At 40.8% G+C, this 20,693-nt stretch overlaps 1 protein-coding gene across 1 annotated transcript in view; it reads left to right on the forward strand.

Moving 5' to 3' along the window:
* Positions 1-20,693, forward strand: part of luzp2 (leucine zipper protein 2) — a 196,704-nt gene that overhangs the window by 45,932 nt on the left and 130,079 nt on the right. Inside the window, exons 4-5 of the mRNA XM_043705424.1 lie at positions 8,280-8,342; positions 8,455-8,517. Of these exons, the coding sequence (XP_043561359.1) occupies positions 8,280-8,342; positions 8,455-8,517 (126 nt within the window). The remainder of the gene's footprint in view (positions 1-8,279; positions 8,343-8,454; positions 8,518-20,693) is intronic.

Here is a 20,693-nt window from a genome sequence, read left to right on the forward strand (position 1 = left end):
GCCAGGAAGGAACTGAAGAATGAACTTAGGAGAGTTAGAAGGAGACATTAAAAAGCTTTAGCAGGTAGGATTAAGGAAAACCCTAAGGCATTCTACACGTGTTGAGGAACAAGGTGATGGCCAGAGTGAGGGTAGGGCCGATCGGGGATAGTGGAGGCAACTTGCGCCAGGAATCGGAGGAGATAGGGGAGGTCCTTAATGAATACTTTGCTTCAGTATTCACTACTGAGAGGCACCTTGATGTTTGTGAGGACTGCATGAAACAGACTGATATGCTCGAACAGGTTGATGTTAGGAAGGAGGATGTGCTGAAAAGTTTGGAAAACTTAAGGATAGGTAAGTCCCCTGGGTCAGATGGGATATACCCAAGATAACTACACAAAATGAAGGAAGAGATTGCTGCACCTTTGGCGATGATCTTTGTGTCCTCAATGTCCACTGAAGTAGTGCCAGATGATTGGAGGGTGGCAAGTGTTATTCCTTTGTTCAAGAAGGGGAATAGGGATAATCCTGGGAATTATAGACCAGTCAGTCTTACGTCACTGGTGGGCAACGTATTGGAGTGCATTCTGAGAAATAGGATATATGATTACTTGGAAAAGCATAGTTTGATTAGAGATAGTTAGCATGGCTTTGTGAGGGGCAGGTAATGCCTCTCAAACCTTATTGAATTCTTTGAGGAGGGGCAGCACGGTGGCTCAGTGGTTAGCACTGCTGCCTCACACCACCAGAGACCTGGTTCAATTCCCACCTCGGGCAACTGTCTGTGTGGAGTTTGCACATTCTCTCCGTGTCTGCGTGGGTTTCCTCTGGGTGCTCCGGTTTCCTCCTGCAATCCAAAAATGTGCAGGTTAGGTGAATTGGTCATGCTAAATTGCCCATAGTGTTAGGTGCATTATTCAGAGGTAAATGTAGGGGACTGGGTCTGGGTGGGTTACTCTTCAGAGGGTCGGTGTGGACTTGTTGGGCTGAAGGGCCTGTTTACATACTGTAGGGAATCTAATCTTTTAAAAAAATGTGACACAGCACATTGATGAACATAGAGCAGTAGATGTGGTATACATGGATTTTAGCAAAGCATTTGACAAGGTTTCCCATGGTAGGCTCTTTGAGAAAGTAAGAAGGCATGGTATATGGGGAAATCTGGCTGTCTGGATGCAGAATTGACAGGCCCATAGAAGACAGGGTGGAGGTAGATGGAAAGTATTCAGCCTGGAGCTTGGAGACCAATGGTGTTCTGCAGGGATTGGTTCTGGGACCTCTACTGTGATTTTTATAAATGACTTGGATGAGGAACTGGAAAGGTACATTAGTAAGTTTGCTGATGACATGAAGATAGGTGGAGTTGTGGATAGTATGGAAGACTGTTGTAGGTTGTACGGGACTTGACAGGATGCAGAACTGGGCTGATAAGTTGCAGATGGAATTCAACCTTGAAAAGTGTCAAGTGATTCACTTTGGAAGGTCTAATTTGAAAGGCAGAATACAGGGTTAAAGGCAGCATTCTTGGCAGTGTGGAGGAACAGAGGGATCTTGGAGTCCATGTCCGTAGATCCCTTAGAGTTGCCAACTAGGTTTACAGGGTTGTTAAGAAGGCGTATGGTGTTGGCTTTTATTAGCAGGAAGATTGAGATTGAGACATGAGGTTATGCTGCAGCTCTATAAGAGTCCTGGTTAGACCAGATTTGGAACTCTTCAACCCCAGAGCATCAATATGGACTTCACCAGTTTCCTCATTTCCCCTCCCCCCACCTTACCCCAGTTCCAACCTTCCAGCTCAGCACTTTCCCCATGACCTGTCCTACCTGCCAATTTCCCTTTCCGCTTATCTGCTCCACCCTTCCCTCTGACCTATCACCTCCATCCCCACCCCCATTCACCTATTGTACTCTTTGCTACTTTCTCCCCAGCATTTCCACCCCCCACCAAATTTATCTCTCCACCCTGGAGGCTCCCTGCCTCTATTCCTGATGAAGGACTTTTGCCTGAAACATAGATTTTCCTGCTTCTCGGATGCTGCCTGAACTGCTGTGTTTTTTCCAGCACCACTCTAATCTAAACTCTGGTTTCCAGCATCTGCAGTCCTCATTTTAGCCACATTTGGAACTCGCCTCATTACAGGAATGATGTGGAAGCTTTAGAGAGGGTGCAGAGGAGATTTATTAGGATGCTACCTGAACTGATGGGCATGTGGTATGAAGAAAGGTTGAGGGAGCTCGGGCTTTTCTCATTGGAGTGAAGAAGGATGAGAGGTGACTTGAAAGAGGTGCACAAGATGCTGAGAGGCATGGATAGAGTGGATAGCCAGAGACATTTCCCATGACAGAAATGGTTATCACAAGCTGGCATAATTTTAAGGTGATTGGCGGAAGGTATAGGGGAGATGTCAGAGGTAGGTTCTTTACACAGAGAGTGGTGGGTGTGTGGAATGTACTGCTAACGGTGGTGGTAGAATCAGATACATTAGGGACATTTAAGCGACTCTTGGATAGGCACATGGAAGATAGTCCAATGAAAGGTATGTAGGCTAGTCTGAACTTAGTAGGATAAAAGGCCAGCACAACATTGAGGGCCTAAAGGCCTCTACAGTGCTGTACTGTTTTATGTTCTATGTTAATCTGCACCCACCAAGACTTTTCCCATTGTAACCCCATCTCAAGATATAAAAACTGTTGTAATCTCTCAGTGAGAACTTTCAGAGTTGAGCAGAAACTCATCTGGTTCACTAATATCCTTCTGTGAAGGAAATCTGCCATCTTCACCTGACTCCAGACTCTCAGCAATATGGTTGGACACCTCACTGCTTCCCTGACGTGGCTTAGCAAACCACTCAGATGTATCTGACAACAACTGGGGGTTAGTAATAAACATTGGCCCAGATCACATTCCATGTGAGAATTATAAAAAGATAGTAGTCTGATAGTGGACCAGTTAGTGTGTAGGAAGCTTGCTTAGTTATCATTTGGTTGGAAGTCCAAGGTAGCCATTGTGCCTTTGAGCTCAGGATCCTGAGATTTCAGCTCATGTCACCACTAGGGAAGCTCCACTTTGGGAAGCCTGTATTATTGGATGAGTCCAAGTGGGATGCTTTTCAGAGAGTTAGTGTGGATTCGATAGACTGAATGGCCTGCTTCCACATTGTAAGGGTTTATATGAATTGAAATTCCCCAGGTGGTCATGAGTGAATTTTGTCCTGTCTTCCAGTCATTTGTCAAATTGTCTGGATTGCTAGTCTGGTACTACTGTTCCTTGAAGCCCTTTCATTCCTGATTAATTTTCCATTTACCCAGTGATCATTGCCATGCATTTCATCAGCTCAGTCGTTTGATGCACTTATCAGTTATCTATTAAACACACGTCGCTAAACCTCACTACCTTTTCTCTCACCAACTTTCAATATACTTATGTGCTTAAAATTAATTAGAAAGCATTCACCTTTAGGGAAGGCCTATCATTTTAGACTTGCACTTATCTATCACAGTACTGTATAAACCGATGCTCGTAATAATCTGTAATTTCAGAATTCAGATTTCGATATTTTTACATTAATTGCTTATACTTGATGTTAATGACCCATTTAAGAAAGGTTAAATGTTAAAACTTCAAAATAAAATTCTGGAAAGTGACTAGGATGTGAAGTAATATTCTTGTTGGCAATTGTATCTAAGCACTAAATAATTGTTACGTTGCATGAAAATTGCAGGATATTTATTGGAGCTGTAGGGCTTTTTTTTTTTTTGGCAAAATGTTAAGGTGTTTCTCCCTGTGCCCATTCTTTACTGATGCATTAAATAAATGATCAGATCCAGATGGGTAATCTAATCAAATACGCTCTGACTATTCTTCAAATCAACACTTTGAGCACCTCTTTATTACTAAGGCTGTCCTGAGCCAGATGGCTTTCAGCCACCTGAATGGAACTAATTAATCAGAATTACATCTCACAGTAATCACAGTCAAGCTGCTTTAAAAAATCCTGTCACTTAACAAAACAGGACCCAAAATAAATAGTGGGATATGCTGATTGAAAGCCCTTGTTGTTGACTACCTTGACATATTTTCTATCTCTTCCTGTTCCATGTAGATTATTGCCTATTTCCAAATGATCTTGAAATGATGGTGGTGAGTTGCCCTCTTGAACTGTTGTAGTCTGTGTGGTGTAGGGACAGTGCTGTTGAGGGTATTCCAGGATTTTGACATCGTAATGGTGAAAGACCAATCATTGTAGTTCCAAGCCCGGCTTGTGGGTGATTTAGAAGGGATTGTTCCCATGGTAGTGTTGAAAATGTGTTGCTGGAAAAGCACAGCAGGTCAGGCAGCATCCAGGGAACAGGAGAATCGATGTTTCGGGCATAAGCCCTTCTTCAGGGCTTATGCCCGAAACGTCGATCTTCTGTTCCCTGGATGCTGCCTGACCTGCTGCGCTTTTCCAGCAACACATTTTCAGCTCTGATCTCCAGCATCTGCAGACCTCACTTTCTTCCCTTGGTAGTGTTCCAATGTATCTTCTGCCATTATCCTGCCAGGTGGCTAATGTTGTGGGCTTGGAAGATGTTGTCAAAGGAACCTTAGAGGTGCTACGATGCATCTCGTATGCTGTCACTGTGCTTCTAAATGGAGGTAATCATTCTTTAAGCAGGTGCATGTGAAGCATGGAGCTTGAATCATTTTGAGTGTTATTGGAGCTGTATGTATGTGAGCAAGTGGAGTGTGCTTTGTAGATGGTAGGCTTTGGGGAGGCAGGAGGTGAATTATTTAGTTTAGAATTTCCATCTCTAATTGGTCTTGTGGTCGCAATATTTGTACAGGTGGTACAGTTGGTTACTGTGCATACTAAGGTCCCCAGAATGTTGATAATGAGGGAGACTGTGCTGGTGATGTTGTTGAATGTCACAGCGAGATGGTTAGATTCCTTGGATTGAAGGTAGTCATTGCTGGGCGCACACATGATGTAAATGTCTCTTGTGATTTGTATCAGCCAATACTGGAGTGTCATTTGTGTTCTTACTGGTACATTTACAGCCAGATAGTTTTTTAGAAACAAGAACAGGAATTGCTGGAAAAGCTCAGCAGATCTGGCAGCATTTGCAAAGAGAAATCAGAGTTAACGTTTTGGGTCTGACGACCCTTCCTCAAAATGTTCTGAGGAAGGGTCACCAGACCTGAAATGTTAACGTTGATTTCTCTTTGCAAATGCTGCCAGATCTGTTGAGCTTTTCCAGCAATTCTTGTTCTTGTTTTTGATTTACAGCAGTTCTTTCAGTTTTTATATAGCCAGATGGTTTTTGTCTGCAACCCTAACATATACCAGAGTTCTTCAACAATTCATATCCAAGTCAAACTTGGATCCTAAACGAGTAACTGAGATTGCCCCCATCTGTCTTGCCTGCTCCAATACTTGGGGATACTTTTGAGTTGGTCCGAGGTGTGACCCTGAGCAGCACCATACCTCTTGCTACCCAAATTCTGGCTGGATTCTTCAGTGTTCTGGTTCACTGAAAAAGGATTTTGATCTACTTATGCTTGGGAAAACAATGAAAATTCCAGAACCATGCATAAGAGACTCTGCATCCTATCACAGACGGAAAACCGAAAACAAAGTGCACCTAACATTACAATCGGATGCAGTCATTTTTTTAAAAAAAAGATGATAGTCTTCTGATAGCCTTAGTCCACCTGCCAGAAGGAGCATTGTTAGCTCACATTCCCTTAAATGCAAGGGCCTTTTCAGTTCAGGATTCAAAAATGATCAGAAACAGTTTAATACAGCACTCAGAAGTCTGATCATCGCTTTTCCAGGGGATTCTGTTTAATGGCATGTAATAAGGTTGAAACAAGCCAGCTGAATGATCTAGGTTGACTATCATGAGCATCGGTGAGGGAGTGCTGCTTGATTGGAAATGACAGCCTGATGATTATACATTACATAGACATCTCGCCCACCGGTGTAAGTGCTCACAAGAGATTGTGCAGCACAATTGGAATCAGAAAAGGGAAGTCTCTCATCCATTGAGAAAAAGACAAACCCTCACCAGGAGAATCTTGGTATATTTATCACAAATCACTGTAATCTCTCCTTTAAATGAAAATATCTAGTACCAGGAATGTTCTCAAATTCTTGATGTATATTCTCAATGAGCAAAACTCCAAGATGGAAGCACACATTCAGGATATTGTCCCAAAGGATTCACACTTTGCTTTAAAATGCATTTGTTTGCTGCTATTTCTACTTCACAATGCAGTACATTCTTTTAGTATTAGGCATATCTAAAGCATTTGATTATCATTCGAGATAGATTCATATTTGGAAATGGATGCAGCTGGTCCAGCTTTGAAGAGCCCAGTGGCTCTGTTCCGAAGGTCCATTTACCCTGAGGCAGTCTCTTCAGAGAAAGCTCTCCCTCCTTCCATTCTATGCATTGTTTTTTTTAAACCTCACTGCAGCACAGCTGTTTGAGCTAACTAACATTATGACTTTTCGCTTGAAAACAGCTTCAAATTGCATTAATTTCTGGAAATCTTCCTGCTTGTTTTTACCCAACACGTTATGTATAGTCCGCATGTGCGCCAGTGTGGGTGTGTCTTAAACAATTGCTCATGTTGTTTGCAACACAGTCCTTATTCCTGCATGATCCCATATAAGACCCCTCCATTCTGGCATTACTCCTCTACAACCTCTTCCATCAGGCAGAAGATACAATAAATTGAACACACACTCCAACAGGTTAGAGAACTGCTTCTTCCCTGCTATTGTTAGACTGCTGAATGGACTTCTCAAATTTCAAATACGTTGATTTTGCTAATGTTGGCCTTGCTTTGTTCACCCCCTGTGCAGCTGTAACCCTGTATACCTCGCTCTGTCTAAACACCCTGTGATCTGAATGTCCTTGTATGTTATGTTTTGCCTGTACTCGCAAAACAAAACTTTTCATTGTACTTAGGTACATGTGAATCAAATCAAATGCATCAACTGACGGATTAAGGTAAGTAAAAGATGCTTCTCTAGAGTGAAAAATTGCCATTGACAACACATTGATAAAACATTTTATATCTGATAGGTAGAGGGATTGACTTGTATGCGAGTATAAGTAGGAACATGATCTTTGGCACCTTGAAAGTGGGTTTGTCATATACTCCTGTTTAATCTATACACAGCAGTCGAAGATAATTCAGTGAAATGCAGACGATCTCATTAATAAATGGTTTTCCCTTGCGTTTACAATTTGGACCAATCAACTAATTAACAGCAGTTAATTGAACAGAAGTTCAAAGTTCATTATTTGATATAACCACTCTCATCTGTATTGCTAATTTGTGGTTTGCTTATTCACAACACATGTTTGATGGCAAAATTGAATTAAAAAAAGGTTTTTTTTTGCATCGTTTTAATTACATGAGTTTGCTCTTCAAAGTCATCTAGTCATGAAGGAACATCACCCCTAGGGTACATTCACTGCTGGAGCAAATTAAGAATCAACTAGATACCTCACCTGGAATAATGCATTTTTATTACCATCGTAATATTATTGTAAGCACATGTGCGAAACAGCAATATGATTATGTACGAGAAGAGAAACTTTGAAGAATATCAGAGCGGGGGATGTCAAGTGTCATCACCACACAATCAAGGTGTCTTCACAGAATTCAGATTGGACCGTGTCAGGCTTAAGTCAGCAATTGAAAAATGTGACTAAATGTACACTAGCAGCAGAGAGAACAACAGGATGAAGTTTTAGCTTTGAATTCAATGAATTCATTGTAGACCTCTCTTTCTACCATAGGGATTCCTTCATGATCCATCCTCTGCTCCAGCAAATCAAAACGAATGATTCTTACTCATCGTCAGTTTGAATTGATCATAGTGTTAAAATCCATACAATTGGCAAGCTAAGAATTTCTCAATGATAGTTCTATTTAAAAATCATTCAAAGGTGAATGTTCATCTATTTAGTATGGTGAGACCATATAGATTCAGGCATATTTTTATAAATGATGAGTATTAACTCTAATCAGACAGAAAAGATATCTTCAGGTCGATCAAACAGATAAATTAAACATTATTCCTTGAACTGAAATGGGGGGGGGGGGGAAATGTGCAGTTAACCTTATTTTTTGAAACTTCGAAGGACATATTAATGAAACAACTATAATTTCCTGCCTTATTTGTAAAGCACAGGACACATAGAATAAGACCGACAAGGGGTGATGAAATATTTATCCTACTTGCATGGTTTAATAATTTAAGAAATTTTAAATAATAAAGTAATTCTCTTACACAGAATAAAAGTCTGAAAAACAAACTTCTGTCTGGAAGCAAGCAGTGTGGCATTCATGCAGAACAGGTATGTTCAATTCACAACGATATGGTGAGCACATTTGAATAAGCTGAAAGCATTTTTTCAGCACTTAAATTATGGCTGATATTTTCCATCCCTTCTTATCTTGCTTCTGCAGTCCAAAAGAATCCAGTCACAGCTTAAGGAGCTACGCTATGGGAAGAAGGATTTGATTTTTAAGGTGAGGCAATGATTATTTGAGACTGCGTGATTTGCATACGTAATGTGCAACATTTTGATCAGGACTTATCCTCCTGTGCTGACTTCAGAGAAGGTACTGAAGTTGCAGGATTCTAAGGTTCTGAGCAAGGTACAAAGTAAGTGAAAACTTCTTTGTGAGATTAGCAAAATCAGAGCTGATCATAAGGAAACAGTCATTTTCTCCAGAGAATGTATGTTGGGTTGTTAACATTTGAGCAACCGACAATTTGAAATTGAAATTTCTTTAGAAAAGACTCTCTGTGCATGCATGCACTCAAAGTTAAAGCTTTGTAAATTTTGTCAAGTCTGATTTATTTTCAGTATTGGTTGAAGAACTGGTGAAATAGACAACACACCAGGGGAGGTGCAATTATAATGTGATGGAAAACAAATATTTGGTGATGCCAATGGAAAGACTGCTTTGATTTTTAAAAAATTTTTAATTTTATTGTCATGTATATGCAAGTACAAAAATATTGGCGTACAGCAAAAAGTGTATAATATTGCCACACGAGGCAACCATCTTAGGTGCAAGTAAATAGGTACAGATTCTGAGGAACAAGGTAGAACGAAAGAACAAAGTTAGAAGTTAAACATTGTAGTAAACATAGCAAGTAAGACTAAAAGTTATACATTGCAGACTTTCTTAGTTTTAAGCATAAAATAAGAAATAAAGCTGAAAGTTCAAACATTACACTGTGTATGACTGTGCATGATGGCATATTTCAGAATGTAATTTTTTATGTGTAAGCACTTGGCATGGTTGCCTTCATCAGTCAGATTACTGTATGTGGGAGTGTGGATGTCTTTTACAGCTGTACAAAACATTGAAGAGGTGACTCCTGGAGCATTGTGTACAACTCTGGTTGCCTTGCTACAGGAAGGACATTATTAAATCGGACAGAGTGCAGAAAAGATTTACAAGGATGTTACTGCATCTGGAAGGTTTGAGTTATAAGCAGAGGCTGGATAGGCTGAGGGGTGACCTTTCCACAGGTTCATAAAATCACAAGGGCCATAGAAATGGTGAATAGCCAAGGGCTTTTCCCCAGGTTAGGGGAGTCCAAAACAAGAGGGAATAGGTTTAGGGTGAGAGGGGAAAGATTTAAAAGGGACCTGAGGGGCAGCTTTTTCCCCCACAGAGTGTGGTGCATGAATAGAACAGGCTGCCAGAGAAAGTGATAGAAGCGGGTACAATCACATCATTTTAAAAGACATTTGGACAGGTACATGGATAGGAAACATTTAGAGGGATATGTGCCAAAGGCAAGGAAATGGGATTTCCTCTGTCCAGAAGACCTGGTCGGCATGGACAAGTTAGGCCAAAAGGCCTGTTTTCATGCTGTATGACTCTAATAATCTACTAAGGTGCTGTATCCAAATGTACATCTTGTGTTTTAAGGGTTTCAAAGTATTAAAATTTGGAATTAATGTAAAAGAGTATGACTTAAAGAGAAAAAGACAGATGCATATGGCTTAAAAATGAGTTGGTCATCCCTTTGTTTAGCTGCATGTGGTTATTTATAAGTAATCATTGGAATATAGGAACAGGAGTAGGCCATTCAGCCCTTGGGGAAGCTCAATCATTCAATGAGATTATGGCTGATCCATAGCCGAATGCCATATACCTGTATTTGGCCCAAATCCCTTAATATCTTTGAATAACGAAAAACAACTATCCCAGATTTAAAATTAACAACTGATCCATCATCCACTGCCATCCAAACATCTCCCACCCTCTGTGTGTGGAAGTGCTTCCTAACATCTCTCCTGAATGGTATGGCCCTAATTCTCAGACCATGCCCCTAGCTCTAGAAACCGTTTATCTTTATCTACCCTGTCCTTTCCTGTTAATATCTTGAAGACTTTGACCAGATCACCTTAAATTCTAGAGAAAACAGGCCATTATATATTATTGCAGCTCATACCTTAGCCGTTGAAGTCCAGATTTCATTCTTGTAAATCTGCATTGTACTCCCTCCAAGGTCAATATATCCTTCTTAAGGTGTGGTGCCCAGACCTGCTGTCAGTAGTCCTAGTGGGGTCGAACCAGGGTTTTGAACAACTGCAGCACAGTTTCTCCATCTTTGTGCTCCAGTCCTGAGATATGAAGGCCAGTGTTCCATTAGCTTCTGCACCTGTTTGTGATATTTTAATAATCTAGTTACTGCTAAAACATCACAAAGCCCTACATGTCTAGACTAACCAAACATATTCTGCACGAGTGTAATTCTTTTGGAGCCTAAATGTTCATCGTGGTAAGATTAGTGGGCGACACGGTGGCACAGTGGTTAGCACTGCTGCCTCACAGCGCCAGAGACCCGGGTTCAATTCCCGCCTCAGGCGACTGACTGTGTGGAGTTTGCACTTTCTCCCCGTGTCTGCGTGGGTTTCCTGCGGGTGCTCCGGTTTCCTCCCACAGTCCAAAGATGTGCAGGGTCAGGTGAATTGGCCATACTAAATTGCCCGTAGTGTTAGGTAAGGGGTAAATGTAGGGGTATGGGTGGGTTTCGCTTCGGCAGGTCGGTGTGAACTTGTTGGGCCGAAGGGCCTGTTTCCACACTGTAATCTAATCTAATCTAATCTAATCTAATCTAATCTAATTAGTAGTAGCAACAATAAGCCAGGGACTTTTTGACAAAATATTACTGCCTGACCTGTTAAGTATTGTCAGCACTTGCTGGTTTTATTTTAGAATTTCATCATTTGCAGTATTTTGCTTCTGTTTCAATAAAATGCTGTTTTCATTTTCTAATAAAGCATAGGAAAGTTCAAAACCTGAAATATGGAATGAGACGTATTAATTGTTCTACCTTAGAAATGCACCGAAAATCAGGAAATGATGATTGTGTGAAGAGCTTTTTGACCTTGATTTCACAGTTTTTGCAAAGTAACAGTTTTAAGCACAATCAAGTTTGCACAAGAATATCTAACAAAGATGGAGGTCAGTAAAGCAGGTGTGATTAAAACCTTAAGGAAATAACCATTAATGGGATATTAAAACCAGATGGGACTCACATCTAAATCCTTCAGGTACATGAAAAAATGTGGCACAGAAATAATTAATATTTCGAAGAAAAGTGCAGTTAAAAGACTTTTATTTAAGGGCTACAGGTTTGGTTCATTGTACCTCAATGATCAAAAGTGCAATGAGTGGTTAACTGAAAATCCGGTGTTCTGAAGAATTCATACCAGACTCAAAAAAAAAAACTGCATTTGTCTCCAAAAGTGCTAAGAGACTTGCTGAGTCTCTCCAGAATTCTGTGTTTGTTTCAGATTTTCAGCATTCACAAGATTTTTTTATTTTAACTATGAATTTAATATGTGAAAACTTTTGAATGTTAGTTTAAAGGATGACAGCAGTGATCATTTTAGAGGAGAATTGAACAGGGTAGACTCTGGGTCTTTTTTAACATTACAAATTCAACCCAGAATGATAGATTATTATTTTCTGTGATAAGTAGCTCTAATCTATTTCTGTCTAGTTACTTCTAATGTGGAGGTGCAGGTGTTGGACTGGGGTGGACAAAGTCAGAAGTCGCATTACACCAGGTTATAGTCCAACAGGTTTATTTGAGATCACAAACTTACAGAGCATGGCTCCTTCATCAGATGAAGTCTAAGTTCATTCACCTGATGAAGGAGCTTGTGATTTCAAATAAGCCTGTTGGACTATAACCTGGCATTTGGCGACTTCTGACTTAGTGACTTCTGGACAATGGCTACAAAAGTGCCTTAAAATTCACTCGAGTGAAATATCACTGAGATGGCTCTACTGTAGTCGATCTGGGAAATGAAACATCTGGTTATAATGGATATTCTTCTCATGCATGTGATACATCTTGGGGTGAAATATTTGGGTGCTTTACATTGCTTATAGCTTGTGTGACACCCTGGTCCGAGGGGACTTGATACTGACATTGAGTATTTGAAGTAAGGAAGTGGCACTGACATCCCTCACCTTGATGTCATGTCTGACTGGATAAGCCCCATTATTTCTGGATTCATCACAAATTTTCAAAGCTTTAAAATAAATGCACAGAATTCCTAAACAGACCCAAGTCGATGGAAAGCACAGATCAGATAATTGTATTTAACAAGAATCGTTATTTATTACAGATCATTATATTCTAGCTATAGGCAAACAAACTCAATTAAATAAACTCTACAAATAAACTCCTAAACCTGTTATAAACTTCCCTTACTCACAGATAGATAATCATGAATGACACACATGGGTGAAGGGAAAACAGGGGGAATAGTTCTATTGTCTGTGTTCAGAAAATGTATTCTATTGGACCTTGCTGATCTGAAGGCTTCTCCTTTGTAGTTGTTTTTCCAAATGTTCCCATTGGTTTGCAAAAAGCACAGGATGCCTGTTCCATTTATGAACAGTGTCTGATTTATTCAATTCTTGCAGCTTGCAAGAATCTGTTTGCAGCATCTGCTAAAACATAGAGCAGTTGATTTTCTTCTTGTTTAAAGTGACTTAAGGTGGTTCTGGTGTAATGCGTGTTTCATCAATGCAGATTGGCTATAATGAACTGATGAATTGTGGATGCTGCAAACTTTCTGCTGAATGGATACAGTGATTTCTATAGCAATCTTCTACATCACGCTTTTCCATTGTGGTATTCCATCGTACAATTTCATGCCACAATTAGTTGTACTGTACTCATGATTCCCTACAGATAAGGGCAATATCAGGATGTAGGTTTGCTCGCTGAGCTGGAAGGTACATTTTCAGACATTTTGTCACCTTACTAGGTAACATCTTCAGTGAGCCTCCATTTGAAGCACTGCTAATGATTCCTGCTTTCTACTTCTATGTTGGGGTTTCTTTGGGTTGGTGAGACATGACATCAAGGTAAGGTGATGTCATTTCCTATGGTTATGTATTTTTCCATACTTTTTCTCTGGGGTGGTAAATGGGGTCCAACTCAATGTGTTTGTTAGAGTTCCAGTTGGAATGCCATTCTTCTAGGAATTCTCATGCGTGTCTCTGATTGGCTTATCCTAGGATGGATGTGTTGTCACAGTCGAAGTAGTGTCCTTCCTTATCTGTATGTAAGGATACTAGTGAGAGAGGGTCATGCTGTTTTGTGGCTAGTGGATGTTCATGGATCCTGGTGGCTAGTTTTCTGCCTGTTTTTCCAATGTAGTGTTTGTTACAGTTCTTGTACAGTATTTTGTAAATGACATTAGTTTTGCTTGTTGTCTGTATAGGGTCTTTCAAGTTAATTAGCTGCTGTTTTAGTGTGTTGGTGGGTTTGTGGGCTACCATGGTGACAAGGGGTCTGAGTAGCCTGGCAGTCGTTTCGGAGATGTCTTTGATGTGGAGGGAATGGCTAGGGTTTCTGGACGTGTTTTGTCTGCTTGTTTGGGTCTGTTGCTGAGAAATCAGCAGACTGTGTTCATTGGGTACCCATTCTTTTTGAATACAAGGTATGGGTAATTTTCCTCTGTTCTGTGTAGTTCCTCCATGCTGCAGAGTTGTTGGCTCATTAAAATAATGTCCTGTTGTAGCTTTTTTTGTGGATGTTGGGATGATTGCTTCTATAGTTCAATATTTGGTCTGTATATGATGTTTTCCTGTAGACGCTGGTTTGAAGTTCCCCATTGGCTCTTCGCCGTACAAACGAGCAGAAAAAAACACATCCAGAAACCTTAGCCACTCTCCCCTACATCAAAGACATCTCAGAAATGACTGCCAGACTACTCAGACTCTTTGGCATCTTGGTAGCCCACAAACCCACCAACACACTAAAACAGCAGGTAATGAACGAGAAAGATCCTATACAGACAACAAGCAAAACTAACGTAATTTACAAAATACCGTGCAAGAACGGTAACAAACACTACATTGGACAAACAGGCAGAAAACTAGCCAACATGAACATCAACTAGCCACAAAATAGCATGACCCTCTCTCACTAGTATCCTTACATACAGATAAGGAAGGACACCACTTTGACTGGGACAACACATCCATCTTAGGCCAAGCCAAACAGAGACACACATGAGAATTCCTCGAAGCCTGACATTCCAACTGGAACACACTCAACATACACATTGAGTTGGAACCCATTTACCACCCCCTGAGTAAAAGAACAGGAAATGACATAACCATAGGAAATGACATCACCTCATCTTGATGTCATGTCTCACCAACCCAAAGAAACTCCAACATATAAATAGAAAGCAGGAATCTTTAGCAGTGCTTCGTCCGGAGGGTCACTGATTATGTTACCTAGTATGGTGACGAAAATGAACCTTCCAGCTCAGCGAGCAAACCTACACCCAGAACCTTAATCTGAGCTACAAATCTTCTCAAAACACATGAAGAGCAATACCAATATAAACTAATAAACTTAACCTTTACCACTCACCAGCATTATAGCAGAATGACCAGTATTGCAGACAACTGAAAGAGCTGCTGCAGATCTGGTTTATCTTCTGGTCTGACGAGCTAATTTCCGCCCAAGATGGTCAACCATTGTACTGTTGGTGGGCAGTAGACCCTTATGATTGATAATTGATCCTCAGTTCTCAAATTAATCAGCTTCACTTGTAAATAACCCCTTCGCTCCAGTGAGTAGAAAAGGTTTAGTTTGTTATTCTTTGTTGATATTGCCCTTTTCCAGGAGGGGAATTATTAGGACAGTACAACTATTTGCAGCATGAAATGATTTCTTAATAAATGAGCCAAATGCAGGTAAATGGGATAGTTCAGTTTAGGAAACCTGGTCAGCATGGATGAGTTGGGCCGAAGGATCTGTTTCTATGCTGTTTGAGTCTATGAATCTGCGACTTTATGACTCCTGAGTTACTGGAAACCACAGCTACACTGTGTTCACAATATATATCAAATTGTCTACTTGCTAAAATATGTAGCTGAGCTTGTAAATCCCTGTTATAAGACAATTCTTTCTTATTTCAGTCCCTGTTTTTTAACAAGGCATAAAAATAAAAATACGTTATCATTACATTGTTGAGAACTCAAAAAAAAAAATCACATGTTCAATAATCACAAGGCTGTGTTAGTATTAATAGGGGATCTTGGGGTTGAAGACCACACAGGGTGGTAAAGAAGATATATGGCATGCTTGCCTTTATTGAGTACAAGAGTCAGGATGTCATGTTGCAGCTTTATAAAACTTTGATTGGGTCACACTTAAAGATTTGTGTTCAGTTCTGGTTATCATGTTACAGGAATCTTTGAAGACGGTGCAGAAGAGGTTTGCCAGGATGCTGCCTGATTAGAGGGTAGGAGCTACAAAGAGATGCTAGAAAATCTCGAATTATTTTATCTAGATTGGCAGAGGCTAAAGGGAGACTTGATAAAAGTCTATAAAATTGAGATGCATAGATAGAGTTGACAGTCAGAACCTTTTTTCCCCCAGAGTTGAAATATCTAATACTAGAGGGGTATGCATTTAAGGTGAGAGGGGGAAAAGTTCAAAGGAGATGTGAGGGATACGTTTTTCCACAGAGTGTGGTAGGAGTCTGGAATACATTGCCAGCGGAGGCAGATATGATAGGAGCATTTAAGGGATTTTTGGGTAAACACGTGAATGTGCAAGGAATGGAGGGATATGGACTAAGGGCAGGCAGAGGGATTGGTTTAATTTGGCGTCATGTTTGGCACAACATTGTGGGCTGAATGGCCCGTACCTGTTCTGTACTGTTCTATGCTCCATGTTGTGATTGTAGTTATTGTCAATGTAATTGCAAATCACCCAGCAGCAAAACATTTCAGATGATGGAGATCTGAAATAAAAGCAGAAACGTAATGACAATTTTATAATCCAGCGATTATACTGTAAATTTGTCCCTCTAAACTTGCCAGATGTTGTTGAAGGGAATGAAGGGCAGAAGTTGGGCCACATTAATGCAGTGCCAATCTTCCTGTTCACATCTCCTTCAAAGAGCACCCGTCCTGCTGAAGCACTTGACCTACCTTAACGTCTCAGAAAATATTCACGTTCATTGGGAAAGTAATGGAATCAAAGGATTTTGCTGCTCAGTGGGAATCAATAGGGTCAATATACTGGAAACTATTTGATATCATAATGAAACTACACAGGATTCTGTCATTCCTCAGCTTAAAGAGTGCAGCACTGCATTCAGTTATTCATCAGACAGGCGTAAAGGAAAGAATGAGGGGAAATCAAATTGACATATTCAAGGGGATAAAAGGTGTAGATAAAATAGATGTGCAGCGGATGCTTCCTTTTGTGGGGCATTCAAGGACAAGAGGTCACAGTCTAAGGATTAGGGGTAGCAAATTTAAATCAGAGTTGAGGAGAAATTACTACTCCCAAAGGGTTGTGAATCTGTGAAATTTGCTACTCCAAATTGCGGTGGATGATGGGACAGTGAGTAAATTTGAGGGGAAAGGCAGATTTTTAATTGGTAATGGTTGAAGAAATATGGAGAGAAGGCAGGAAAATGGGGGTGTGGGGCGGAGCAGACTCGATGGGGTGAATGGCCTAATTCTGCTCCTATATCTTATGAACTTATGAAGCATTGGAAATGATTCTGAGAGATTTCAAAATACTGTCAGATGATTATTTAGGAGGCATCATTGTGAAGCTTTAACCTTGAAATGAAGTGACTGAGGGGAGAGTCCTGCTGACATAAGATGGCTTATAGCATAGGAATCCTAATCACATGTTCAAGGTTAGCAATGAACACCGGACAAAAGGACATAAGTTAAAACTGAGAAAAAGTAAATCCACAACCAATGTCAAGAATTTCTTACTGATGTTAAGAGTGATTCATGCCAGTAAACATTAGGTAGCAGCAAGGACTAATGAATTTTGGACACAAATAAGCTAAGATGGGACAAATGATTCATATTTATCATGTGATCGTATGACATAAAGCAAGTTGTAAAAAGCATGTTAGAAAATTCAGCATCTGTGATTTTTCTGTGATTAGTCCCTTTCAGTTCCCATTTTGTAAGTGTGTCAGATCTAATCTGTCGCTGCTCCCTTTTCCCATCAAGTCCCACCTTGAACCATGTCAAATTAGGCATTATAGCAATTGAGCATCTTTTGATTTTTTTTACAAAGTTAATGGCACTATATAATTGCAAAAATATTTGCTTTTGTAATAGTCCACACTTACTGAAATAAAAGCGATTTAACATCAGTGAAGTGCAAAGTTCCAGGAATTGTTTTCGTTTCCTCCTTTCATGGGTTGTGGTTCTCTCTGACAAGGCCAGCATCCCTAATTGCCCTTGCTAAGCTGTTCCAGAGGGCAGCTAAGTGTTGATCATATTGCTGTGGATGTGGAGCCACAAGCAGGCTGATGCAGGTCAGACCAGCAGATTCCCTTCCCTACAGTGCGTTAGTCTTTTTTCTCAAATGACAATTTGATTACAGTCTCATGGTCCCCATTACTGAGACAAGTTTAATGAGTAGATTTATGAATTGAGTTCAGATTCGACCAGCAGAATCCAAACTAGCCTAAACTCTGGGTTGCTAGTCCAGTGACTTTATCATTGCACCACTATCTCTCCACTTTGGAATTATTAACTTTTGTTGCTATTTCCTTTTTGCTGTCGGGGAATCATTAATACAAGTATTTGTGGCATGAAATTATTTCTTAATAAATGATTTTATTGGCATGTGTAGAATTGTATGATTTTCTTTCTGCTGGTAATGATATCAATGTTGCTTCCACTCTATACATTAGCCTGAATAAGTAAGAAAAATAGCAGGCAAAAACAGTTCAAGCAAAAGTTTAAATAATGCACTAGATTTGCTTTGTTGATATATGTTGGTTTCAAATGAACAGTTTAGCTGGTTGGATTCACTCGAGTTGATGGCTCAGGAATGATAGTTTCTCTTACTTTTTATAGTTCATTGAATTGTGAAAGACAACAGACGCTGATTGTTTTAACTCTGTGTCTGTGTGCACTTCTTTTTGAAATGTGGAGCACTCTTTTACATGGAGACTGAGGCAAGGGGGACAAGAATAGAAATGGGAAGTTTTTGTTGGATAAGGGCCTGAGGTGCTTCTGTGGAACAGTATCAGAGATTTCAATTCTGTGGAGAGATCAGACAAACCGGGGTTGGTCTTCAGGAAGCAGAAGGAAGGGTTTAAAGTAGATGCTCAAAATATTGAAAATATTTTAGAAAATAATCAAAAATATTCAATAGCTGCTTGAAAGTTCCATCAGTGAGACAATGGCCACCTTCTGTGAGCTATAATTCCATGGGCTGAATTTAACAAGGGATGTGATTATTCCCACCTCTATCCCCTTTCCCCTCCCCACTTTGGTGATAAAAACCAAGGGTCAGCCCATTACATTTGGCTAGCTCACATCACAGCCATCATCTGTGATTATCTACCAACTGTCATCATGCCATTGATTTGGTTTTTGAAGCAAACCTTTCCACTCCCATTAGAGAGACAGTTCCACCATTTGAGGTTTGGCAACCCCATCAAATAGCCAACAGCTCCTTAGTCCCAGCAGTGCCACTGGGAGTAGTGGCCACTGCTGGGACTACAAGAAGAACCCTGAAGAAGAGGAAAGCAGTTAAGCCCTGACAAATGGGTTTCAGGTCAACAATGTGGTGCGATGGGAAGAAATTTCTTCAGCCAGAGAGCAACGAGCCTGTGGAGTTCACCACCATGGAAAGCAGTTGAGGCCGAAACATTGTGATTTCAAGAAGGAGTTGGAATCAAACGTTATGGGGCAGAGTGGGAACAGACTATTAAGCTGGATGATCAGCCATGATCATAATGAATGGCAAAGCAGGTTTGAAGGGCCATATGGCCTACTCTTGCTTCTAACTTCTATGTTCCTTGGTTTTGACGCGATGCATGAGTGGGGAAAATTACTTTGGAGTGGGACTTCACCACTTCACCACCCATACTACCAAGCCTACTACTCAGGGATCGCTGGCTTTCACTGGGTGGCTTGGACATTGACCTCCACTGCTGCTAGTACAGTCACAGGACTGGCATGGGAGGAGGTGATGAAATGGCTAATTAATGGCCTTGATTATCCCATGGACAAGCTGACCACCTAATGCCCTTCCCACTATAGGGACAGGGGGAGTAAGTAGATACAGAGCATCAAAGACCCTGCACCAAGTTTGCACACTGCCAGCCCTCACCGATCCTACCCTGGCCCATGCCATGTCAACACTCAGGGGAGTGCAAAATTGTGACGTATGATTCTATAAATGAAGCATTCCCTGCAGTGGGAGCAGCCAGGGAAAGATTTGTACACACAATCATGACCTTTTACTATTGCTGTTCACACTAGACAGAAGTTGTTCACCAGAAAGAAACATTAGAGAGAGCTGGGGCAATTCAACTATTTGTCCCATGCATAATCGCTTGCATTTTTCTTCCTGTGAAGTTGCAAAAAATAACAAGCGACCAGCTCTGTGGTAAATCATAGTCAATAAATATTCCTGATGATGCCACTAAGTTATGTTCAATTGACCATAAGACCTTAGGAGCAGAAATTAGTCTATTCAGCCCATCTCAATGGTTAGAAATGCTGCCTCACAGTGGCAGAGACCCGGGTTTGATTCCCGCTTCAGGTGACTGTGTAAACTGCACACAGACATTCTCCCCGTGTCAGTGTGGGCTTTCTCCGGATGCTCCAGTTTCCTCCCACAGTCCAAAGATGTGCTGCTCTGGTGAATTGGCCATGCTAAATTGCCCATAGTGTTAGGTGCATTAGTCGGGGTAAGTATAGGGTAAGGGAATGGGTCTAGGTAGGTTACTGTTTGGAGGGTTGGTGTGGACTTGTTGGGCCGAAGGGCCTGTTTCCACACTGTAGGGAATCTAGTCTTTTTAAAAAAAAAATCTGCTCCGCCATTCAAACATGGTTAGAGAGAGACACAAACTGAAGATGCTGGATTCCAAGGTAGGCAAGTGTTTCCACACTGTAGGGAATCTAATCTTTTTAAAAAAAAAAAATCTGCTCCGCCATTCAAACATGGTTAGAGAGAGACACAAACTGAAGATGCTGGATTCCAAGGTAGGCAAGTAGGAGGCTGGAAGAACACAGCAAGCTAGGCAGCATCAGAAGGTGGAGAAGTCAACGTTTCAGATGTAACACCACTTCAGGACGGGTTACTAGTGCTGAAGAAGGGTTATACCCGAAACGTTGACTTCTCCACCATC

This window comes from Chiloscyllium plagiosum, chromosome 16, assembly GCF_004010195.1.
Source record: "Chiloscyllium plagiosum isolate BGI_BamShark_2017 chromosome 16, ASM401019v2, whole genome shotgun sequence".
Classification (NCBI taxonomy): domain Eukaryota; kingdom Metazoa; phylum Chordata; class Chondrichthyes; order Orectolobiformes; family Hemiscylliidae; genus Chiloscyllium; species Chiloscyllium plagiosum.